The sequence below is a fragment of the Pinus tabuliformis genome, chromosome 3_2 (genome assembly GCF_031772625.1).
Source record: "Pinus tabuliformis cultivar Carrire ecotype Pingquan chromosome 3_2, CPIR1, whole genome shotgun sequence".
NCBI classification, from domain to species: Eukaryota; Viridiplantae; Streptophyta; class Pinopsida; order Pinales; family Pinaceae; genus Pinus; species Pinus tabuliformis.
In genome coordinates this window covers 832,697,004-832,707,747 of record NC_142302.1, presented here as the reverse complement: position 1 = coordinate 832,707,747, position 10,744 = coordinate 832,697,004, and the positions used below count along the sequence as shown (strand labels likewise).

Here is a 10,744-nt window from a genome sequence, read left to right as displayed (position 1 = left end):
AGACATAAGAATGTATATATTTAATAGTCAATTTACTAATCATCAGTTTCTTATTTAAATTATTTAGGTTTTTAATAAAATTTGGGCTGGAAATTTAGTTGAAACTATATTGAAAATTGAAACTAAAGCTGTATTTTTTATTTTTATTTTCATTTTCTCTCTCCTCGTTTCTTGAGTGTGAAACCTCCAAACTCCTTTTCTCGTACCGTTTTTCGTTTCTCGTTTCGTTTCTGTTTCTCGTTTCTGGTAACATAGGTTGTAATGTATTGAATTCAAATTAATTGAAATATTGACAATAGATTCTTCGTCCGTCGAGCACACGGAAGAGAACAGACACCATTGTAATTGTATTATTGACCCTGAAGGATTCTTCGTCTGTAGAGCACACGGGACTTAAGCTTAAACCGCGTCATCCTTCGATGGTTCAATCTTTGTGTCTTAACTGTGTGAATCCCGGGAGACCGTTCATCTCCATTGTTGAATTGACTTTAGTTCATGAGATGATAAAGCTATCACATACAGAAACTGCGGGTTCGTAATTGAGGCGTTTATGATCTTAATCCGTCGAGGTAACGAGGATGTATAAGATTGCCAAGAAAGGTATTTAACCTTGGACATACTTTTATTCACTCATCTCGGTTCATCTTATTACGCGATTTACTATTTAATAGAGGCCAGAAGGGTTCATCTTATTACGCGATTTACTATTTAATAGAGGCCAGAAGAGTTGGCAAACATTTTCGTTTATCTTTAATCCGTCATTTTGTCTTTAAGACAAACTCTAGCAACATTTCCCACAGTTGGTCAACATTATCTATACACGCGAGACATCGTGGGCTGGGAAAAGGCAAAAGGAATAGACTCTAGCAACAGTTTTTATATTTTCTTAATAAAGTTTAATTTTATTTTTTTTTTCTCGTTAAAACTATACTATTCTATTATATACATGAACAGGAAAAGCGTTTACAGTCATTGAGTCATACTGCCAAAGGCCACGGATGGCACTTTGGACTGAAAGTTATCAGAGAGAGTAGCCCACTGAGGGGCACCGCAACTGAGACAAACCGCCCGCAGGGGCTTTAAACCACAGAGGTGCTACCAGAACAAAAATTAACAACCCGCGCAGGGGCTCAAAAAAAAACCTTCATCAGGATCCCACGCAGGGGCATCAAAAAGCCTTCAACATGATTTCTTTCGAACCAAACATACACAGCAAAAACATACAGTAGGCCAATATAACAAACATAGAGAATCATGGGTGGACCTGAGCAGCGCCTGAGCGAGTGTTGCTGAGCGAAAGGACGGCTAATCGTCTGGCTTCTCCTCGATGATCCTGCACCAGCCGTATCCTTCAGGGAGAGGATCTGATTCTTTCGTGTCCCCCGAGGGAGAAAGCGTTGCCTGAGTCTGAGGTGGGTTGACGGCATGCTCTGGGGCTGCCTCTAGCGGTCCCTCGACGTCCTTTGAGCTCCCTGCCTGGTGCTTCTTCTTGCTGGGGATTTCCTCGCCCTCATCCTGAGGTTCTTCAAGGAAAAGGACCGAGACGTGGGCATTGATGCGGGATTTTTCCTGGGAGCTGTTGAAGGAGAAGATGGCAGTGCCAAAAGCAGGTAGAGGTGCCGAGTCCGAATCTGGGCTTCTAGAGTCCATGAATTGGCTTGATTGGATGGGATCGGCTTCTGCAACTCGATGGCAAAGGCATCGACAGCAGCGGGATTGGGGATTTGCACCTGAGGGACGAGAAGACCCACCTCGGCTAGAGCCTCGACGGCTGAGCAGGCGCTGTCGAGGCCTGACCATTTTTGCAGAAGTAACAGGGGGAAAGAACAGAGCAGAATAGGAGGAATTGGACGAATTGAAGCGCCCTCCACCCAGCCTTTCAAACTTGTTACAGCATTCAGTTGACAGAGGATTGGTGTGAGCGGTTGCTCCGTGAACCATAGACCAAGCAGATGCACACTCCGTAAACCATATACCAAACTCCAGATTCTGAGCGCAAACCAACACATTGCAATCCACCCCCTCACCTTTCTTAAGCTCTTCATCTCTTCCTCGAACTCTGCATGCCATAACTGCACGCTGTGATCGCACCTGAACCCCAGACAGTGCATTGAATTGTCGTCCATGAGAACCCACGCTTATATTCCTTGGCGGCGTTTTGCATTGAATGCTTGTCTTAGGCTTGAGGCAGCACATGGCTTCCATGTGGCTCCTCGCCTTTATCCGTAGTGTCACCCGCATCCGGGGAAGCAGCATCTCTTTGAACCATCCTAGAGAAGTCCTGAGCCTGGGCATTATTTGGTATAATAGTCGTGGTTCCTGCAAGGAGAGTATGTTCATTATCTGCTCCTATGTTAGCTAGGAGGTCTGCAACCTTGTTGCCCTCTCTTTTTGTATGATTGAAGGTGATGACCCTGTTACTGCGGAGAGCTTGTTCGATGGCTTCTAGTCTGGCTGCGAGCCTCCAGCTATCTGCGATTTTTTTTGCTTGTGAGCCATTCTGCAGGCGCTTGGCCATGTTTATGAGAATCTGAGAGTCTCCTTCCACTATCAAGGGTTGGAGGTTGAGATTCCATGCGAGAAGGAGCCCTTGCCATAGGCCCTCAAGCTCAGCTGAGTTGTTGGTGTCCCAACCCAGGTTTCCGAAGTATATCTGCAGGGGGGTGCCTTCATGATTCCTCATAATACCTCCAAAACCAGCCATTCCAGGATTGCCTTTGGAGGCACCATCGAAATTGAGCTTATAAGAATGCTTAGGGGGAGCGGTCCAAGTGCCTTTGATTGTACTGCTGCTTTTGGAGGGGTTGATCTTGTGTAGATCCTGAGGTAGGTGCAGTTGCCAATTGCTTAGAATGCCTTTCTCGATGTCTAGAGATGGAAGATCCTCCTAGGTCCAAGAGTGGAGCAGTAGCGTCTCGTTGAGGTTCCCGCAGAGCCTGTTCCATATGTCTTTGATCGTAGAGTGCTGATTTTTGAATATACGTTTATTCCTTTCCTTCCATATACCCCATAAGATGAGTCCAGGGATCATGTTCCACAGACAGTTGAGAAGCTCGCTCTTATAAGGATTCTGCGGCCATTGTCTTAAGGAGTTGGTTATGTCATTTTCTGTTCTGCATCTTTTTTGACATCTAAAGCTTTCCTTTTCCCATAGCTGATTGGCTAGGGGGCAGGTGTCCAGGAGGTGTTGGAGAGTTTCCTCATTTTGATTGCAATTGAGACATATAGATGGACCATGAAAATTTCTTCTTCTTAGTTTGTCCCAGGTGAGGATTCTTTTGTGGCTAACCAACCATAGGAAGTAAGAGACTTTGGGCCAGGATCCAAGACCCCATATTTTGCTCCAGATTGGATCTGAAGGGGTAGTGATGTTGCAGATTATCTTGTAGGCCTCTGAAGTAGTAAAGGCACCCTTTGGTCGGTATCCCCATCTTAGGAGGTCATTGCCTTCGTCGTGTCTGATGCTTCTTTTTCGGAGCTCCTTCTCCAATTCCTCGATATCCCGTAGGTTTGTGATGTTAATTAGCTGATTACCCTGTTTCCATTTCCTAAATCCGTGCTCCGTTTCCTGCTCCCAATAGTGATGGATTTTTTCTTGCTGCTGCTCCAGCCTAACGAATTCCGGGGGTGAATGGAGAACGTGGGTGAGCTTTGGCAACTGGCTCCATGCATCTGTCCAGAATCTCGCAGTCTTGCCGTCCCTGACCTCCCAAAAACTGTGCTGTTGAATTAACTGGAAGTGCTGTTTGGCCGCGTTCCATATTAGCGAACCTTTTTCCGTGGGGGTGAACCGGATGAGCTCCTCCTGAGGTCTGTTATTAGAATATTTAGCTGTCCAGATTCGTGCCCAAGGTTTTCCTGGATTTGTGATCTAGTGCCACCATATTTTGGCGCTCATGATGGAGTTGCTGTGCTCCGGGTCTCTCAGTCCAATACCCCCTTTGTCTTTGGGTAAAGAGACTGTGGGCCATTTGACTAAAGCCCATTTACGATTAGTTGCCGAACCTTCCCATAGGAAGCTACGCTGAAGATTCCTGATTCTTTTTAATACCCATTTGGGCGCTGCAAGGATTGAGAAAAGATACAGGGGCATTGCCTGAAGGACAGACTTAATGAGCACTACCCGACTGGCCAGATTAAGAGATCTGTGCGTCCAAAGGTTAAGTCGAGATTCAAGCTTCTCAATGAGGGTTCGCCATGAGGAGTGCTTTATGGCTGAGGCAGTAAGGGGGGCTCCGAGGTATTTGGAGGGGAGGGAGGTTGTGGGGAAGCCTAGGATTCGGGCAACCGCCGTCTTAACAGGAGGAGGCGTGTGAAAGAAGAAGATCTGCGATTTGGTACAGTTGACATCGGTGCCTGAGGCTTCAGCGAAGTCATTGAGCAGGGATTTGAAGCATGAGGCTTCCTGGACCGAGGGATATCCAAATAGCATGGTGTCATCAACAAACTGTTGATGAGAGGTAGCAGGGGTGTTGTGTACTGAGAGGCCTTTGAGATGATGGGAATGGAGGGCATGTTTAATGTGGCAGCCAAGCCCTTCTGCCATAAGAACAAAGAGGAAGGGGGATAGGGGGTCCCCTTGCCTAATTCCTCTTGATGGTTTGAAGGGGCGGGAAGGGATCCCATTCACAAGGATAGAGAATTGAGTGGAGTTAATTAAACTCATGATCCAGCAAATCCACATAGAACAGAAACCAAAAGCCTTTAGCATTTGCTGAATGTAAGTCCAGCTGAGTTTATCAAAAGCCTTAGAAAGATCCAGCTTAAGAAGCATACCTGCCTGTTTTGATTGTTTGAGCGTGTGTATTATCTCGTGCGTGAGGAGAATGCCGTCCATGATCTGTCTTCCTTCCACGTAACCCGACTGTTCTGGTGATATGAGCAGAGGCAACAGGGGCTTTAACCGGTTAGCGACAACTTTGGATATTACTTTGTAGATGACATTACAAAGAGCAATCGGCCTGTATTTTTCGGGAGTAATTGAATCCTCCTCTTTGGGGATGAGGGCAATGAAGGTGGAGTTGAGAGAGGGAAGCAACCAATGGAGAGCTCTCGATTCTTCAACAATTTGCCAGACTTCCTGTTTTATCATCTCCAAGAAAGTGTGAAAGAACGTGGTGGTGAATCCGTCCGGTCCAGGGGCTTTTCCTTCCTTAAGCTGGGACATTGCCTCGTCCACCTCCTGAGGCTGAATTGGGCGGAGGAGAAGCTCATTATGTTCCTCCGTAATGATCCTTGGCACATTGTTGGTAATTCTTTCAATTGCCTGTCGCCTGTCTCCCTCCGGCTCTTGAAGGACCTGATTGAAGTGATTGAGAAATTCCTCCTCAATTTCTGCATGCTTTTCTACTTTTACCCCGCCTTGCTTTTGGATGAACGGAATGCTGTTTTGCATTCTTCTTTGAATAGTGGTTCTGTGGAAGAATTTGGTATTTTGTTAGCCCTCCTTCAACCATCTAATTCTGGATTTTTGCCTCCAGTAAACTTCCTCCTGCTTCTGCCTTTCCTCAAGCTGTCTGTGGATACGTCGTTCCTGTTCGAAGGTCACTTCAGTGTGTCCCTCTGTGGTTACTCTTTGTTGGAGGTCCATCAGTTCCCGATTTAGTTCTTGTTGCGCTCTAAAGATATCTCCAAAGGTTTCCCTGTTCCAGCGCTTTAGGTGATTTTTTAGGAACCTAAGCTTCTGTTGGAATTTATACATCTTAGACCCTTCTGGTGGGATAAAGGAGGTCCATGTAGTTTTGACAAAGTCTTTAAACTTGGGATGCGAGAGCCAGAATCCTTCGAAGTGAAAGGGCCTCCTGGTCAGATCACCTGGTCTTTGCCATTGGAGGGCAATCGGCCAATGGTCCGAGCCGGTGTGCGGAAGAATTGCGGTTGAAATGTCTCCCCCAAGGTGAACCGCGTTATCTGAGATAAGGAAGCGATCTAGTTTGGAAGCGATTTGGTGTTTTCCCGCTCTGCGGTTGCTCCATGTGAAAGTGCCATTGCAAAAAGGGATGTTTATGAGGGAAGTGTTTTGAATGAAGTCCTTGAAATGGATCTTTTCTTGTTCCAATCTGTTCCTCCCCCCAATCTTCTCCTCTAGCTTGGTAATCATGTTAAAATCCCCTCCGATAATCCAGAGTGGGTGCCTCCTGTTGTTGTTTAAAGCCTCTATGGTGTCTAGAAGCGCAATTTTGCTTCCTGTATCCTGCGGGAAATATACATTTGATAGATTTCCATGGATGTTCGTGCCCAAAATGTGGAAGGCTGCCTGTATGAGATGATGAGAAGCATGGAAATCTGAGAGATTTAACGCTTGAGTATTCCATGCAATGGCCAGCCCTCCTGAAGCTCCAGAGGCATCTACTGCTACCGAACGACATCCTGGCCATGCTTTGGAGAGTATGCTACCTAAAGTAGATCCGTTGCATTTGGTTTCCTGGAGAAAGCATAGTTGCGGCTTTTCCATTTTAATCATGTTTTTTAACATTCTGAGTTTCCCTGGGCTATTGAGCCCTCTTAAGTTCCATGATACAAGCTTCATGGTTCAACTATTTGCAGAGGGTTTATAGTACTTTGTCAATTTTGCATACCTGCCTGAGTCTACCAGGAGTTTCCCAATCTCAATCGTTCTCTGTAGATCTGTTCTTCGTCCTCTCTTTTTGGTTTCTTTTGGGGGGTGGTTTCCATCCCACTGGCTTCCTGGCTGTATACCTAGTTGCTGCTGCTGATAAGCTCTCGAAATGACCACTTCCAGCTTGCTGAGTTGGGTTTCGGATATGCTGTCATATGCTTTCTTTTTGCATGCTAGCTCTAGTTCCAGAATGTCTAGGCCATTCAGATCTATGCTTTCTGGTTCTTCTTCCATCTGTTGCACTTGACTCCTTCCTTCCACATTAATCTCTGAGCTTGAAGGAGGATCTAGCTTTCCATGGACTTCCATGTCCTTGCATTTCTCTGTCGATTCTTTCAGTTCTCCTGAGGGGATATCATTGAAGATTATGGGGGTTTGGCGTTTGGAGGGGGAGTCTGAGGGGGGGGGAGGGGAGGAGGAAGAGGGAGGGGTAGGGTTAGGCTCAGAGATCGGGGGTTGTTCATCAGAGGATTGAGCGAGGATTTTGAAACTGTTCTTAGTAGTTGGGCCATGGGTACTGTTTTGCTGGGGCTTATTCCCATTTGAGGGTTTCTTGTGCGCTCGCCTTCGGCTAGGGGCTTTGGTGAAGCCGTCCTGGGTTGCGGAATCAGAAGGGTCAGGAGAAGTGGCTTTGGTATTCAGGGGACAGTCACAAAATAGATGCCCAAGAGCGTGGCATTTCCTGTAACGGAAGGGTACATGCTCATAGTCCAAGGGTTGAATCCACTCCTCGTCACGGTGGGAGAGACTTACCGATTCTGGCAAGGCTTCATTCAGGCGCATGAAGACGCAGATGCGAGCATAGGAAATGAATTTGCGCAGTTTGGTTTCTTCTGCAGTCCTGATGTACTCCCCTAGTCCATTTCCTATGTTCTTGAGAATGTCCTCGTCCCAATATTCATCTGGAAGTCCATACATTCTGATCCAGACTGGCGCCCAAGTGAGATCTTCCTTATCCGAGTTGAATCTTGGTATCTAGTCTCTCATATACAGGCCCGCTGAGTTGAAGAAGTAGGGCCCGGTTCCCAGTATCCTGTGTTTGTCTTCAAGACAGTAAAAAATTTCTGTGAAAAAACCCCTCGGCCCTAGCTGTAGAGTAACGTCTCCTTTGGGCTTCCATTTCGCTGCGATCCACCCGTATAAGGCTCTTTCTATCGGCCAAAACCCTATAAACTTCCCAATAAGGCCATGATCCCTCATGAACTCGATTCGCGCATCAATCTTGTGTCCAGGTAGCTCTATTCGTGGCCGTTCTTTGGCTATTGGTTTGCATGTTGTCGAGGAGACCTTCGGGATTTCCTCCGAATTTTCCCCTCTGTCTTGGGTGACGCTGGCTTGGTCCTTTCATCCTCCTGTCTTCTTGTTTTCCTGCTGATGCCTGTTCCCGTTGATCAGTATCTCCCTGTCGACCGATCCAAAGAGGAACGCCTGCTCAGGACCGTGCTGCGATGGGGAGGGCTCTAACGCCCTCCCCTGAGGAGATTCCATCGAGCTGCTCTAGTACTCTGCTATTCCGCTGCGCCACAGTTGATTTGGTTTGGTCTGTGAATAGATCCAGTGTTGTACTGCCTGCGTCGTCGATACTTTCCTCAGAACCCTAATCGCTCCGCAGTGGAACAATCTACCTCAAAATATAAGTTACTCCTGCTACTCCATAATAATAATAATAATAATAAAAAAAAAATTATTATTATTATAAATAAAATAACTAAATTATATAAAAGAATTTTTAGTATTTAAAAATTAATAATAAAAATAAAAGTGGTTAATCGTATAGATTTTTATTATTATTATGGTGTAAACTAAGTATTGCGGTACATTTCTTGGGAGTTCATATTTTTTATATTTAGAATGTTCACATATATTGCTAAAAGAACTTTTTTATTATTATAATAATAATATATACCAAATATGTAAACTTGTATAATCAAGTTTTTTTATTAAAATATTAGATTTATTATCATTTTAACTTTAACATTTACACAAACCATTGCATACATATGTGCAATTCTATATAAATTCCTTAAATTCAAATATTATAAAATCTCCAATATTTAAAATTTCAAATACTTTTGTAATAACTTAAAATCCTTTGATTTCCATTATTGTTGGCCCAGTGTAAAGCATTAAGGATTTTCATTATTGAGGCCCGGTCTAAAGCATTGTATCCACAGCTTGATGTCGCTGCAAGGTGGACATAGTTTCTGATCAGAGATTTTGATAAATTGCATTGTGCTTCAATTGGCCAATAAAGTTTGGTACAACAAATAATGATTGAGAGAAGCAGATTTATTTAGAGATTTTTTTTTCTGAAGAATGTCTTGTGAGGATTTTTTTTTCTTAAGAATGTCTTTTCAAAAATTTCCGCGGAAATGCCTTCTTAAGTTGGGATCTCAAAGCACTGTTGGCTGGATGCATACATTCTAAGGGATTTTAAACATTCTACATTGTATAATAGTATTATTTCCACCTTAGTAAATAGGGGATTCTCATATATGTCGAGGATTAACTGGATATGCAAGAAGCCATTTGGTAATGAGATTTTTGTTTAAATGTTGATAATCATATAGATTGAAAAAAATTAATCCAAAACATCTTTTGGGAGGATAACATTAATACTAATAATTTTTCTTTTTTTTTGTCTTTTATAATTTTCTCTGTCAAAATGACATGTGTGTAACGCAGAATAGTTAAATCTAACACAGAGGTGAATGGTATTGGTGTGGAAGTTGATCTAAGTTCTTGATATTAGTTAAAATAACCTCTAAGATAAATAAATCTATGATGAAAGTCACTTGTGATGCCGATATAGAAATGTAAATGCAAGATAAATCCTTATCACACTTGAAAACTATTAAAGTAAATTGATTATATATAAATATATAATTTAAAATTAATGAAATAATATTTATAAATTTTATTATATAATAATATTATTTGATATTTTTAAATCTTAAAAAATATTATTAAATATAATAAATGAAAATGTCTTTTCTTATCAATATAAAAAATGGTGAAATTTTGGAAAAACATATGTATTTAACATTTTACCCACTCGAATTGGATTTTTTTGCTCTGCAACAAACCCCAATGGCTAGGCGACCATGAGGTAGACAGTGTGGAGAAACCAAGACGGACAATGGGGAATCAAGCTAGACAAAAAAGGCAGGCACTGAACTGAGAGTAACAGTAATGAAGGATGAGGTCAAGAGGGGAGAGATCCCCTCCTACCGATATGGGGAAAATGTCTGCCTTGTGCAGAGGAGAAACCATGGTTTGTAATCCCGCCAAACAAACTAGAACGGTACAGAAGCTACATGAAAGATCATGCCCTGATCTGCAAGATCATTGGAGTCTGGCGGTCCGAAAAATACCTCACCATATGGATCCAGCAAAAATGGCAACCCCTAGGTCACATCGAGCTGAAGCAAAGAGCAAAAGGCTTCTTTACGGTAATCTTCTCAAACCTGCAAGACAAAGAACTAGTGTTTGAAAATGGCCCTTATTTCCATTATAATGCTCGTTTATTCATGAGATAGTGGGAAGAATGTTGTAACCTGCTCAAAACTCCGACTACCTATATTCCATTAACCATAAGATCTTAGAATAAAATAAAATGTGTCTTCAACCCAAAACAATTCTTGAACAAGTACAAGCTATCTCTCTGCTTCACAAGAAAGCCTTTGATGAATAAAATATGTTCTTCTCAACCTGGAGCTCAACCTGGAGCTCAACCTGCACAAGTATTTTCTATCCTCTGCCTGAGTGATTGTGTTTGCCCAATACTTAGACAAATTCATATCCTTCCAAGCCCTACTTACTTCCACAATCCTTAACAGAAATAGCCAATATTTAATTGGGAAAATCCCTCACCACAACTGTGCGATCCATCATATGCAATCTACTAATTGTATGCACCATCTCTACAACTTCGGAAATAATAAAATTTATGGTACATTGTCCCTGAACTCTAATCTCAAATGGGTATTCCTTTGAACTGACATACATGAGTTATTTACGAGTGAATCTTCAGTTAACTGGTTGAGCAGTGAAGTTGCACTGAAGGTTTTCCCCACTACCAGACCTCCTACTACTTCCTCCAACTAATGGAGCCAGTTGAACTCA

At 43.1% G+C, this 10,744-nt stretch overlaps 1 protein-coding gene across 1 annotated transcript; it reads right to left on the bottom strand.

Moving 5' to 3' along the window:
• Window positions 1-2,176: 2,176 nt before the first annotated feature.
• Window positions 2,177-5,395, bottom strand: LOC149183253 (uncharacterized). The gene is made up of 3 exons (XM_089414892.1): window positions 4,086-5,395; window positions 3,290-3,812; window positions 2,177-2,821 (listed from the first exon to the last, which is right to left on the bottom strand). The coding sequence occupies exons 1-3, from the start codon at window positions 5,393-5,395 to the stop codon at window positions 2,177-2,179; spliced, it is 2,478 nt and encodes an 825-aa protein (XP_089271018.1).
• Between the last annotated feature and the right edge of the window lie 5,349 nt (window positions 5,396-10,744).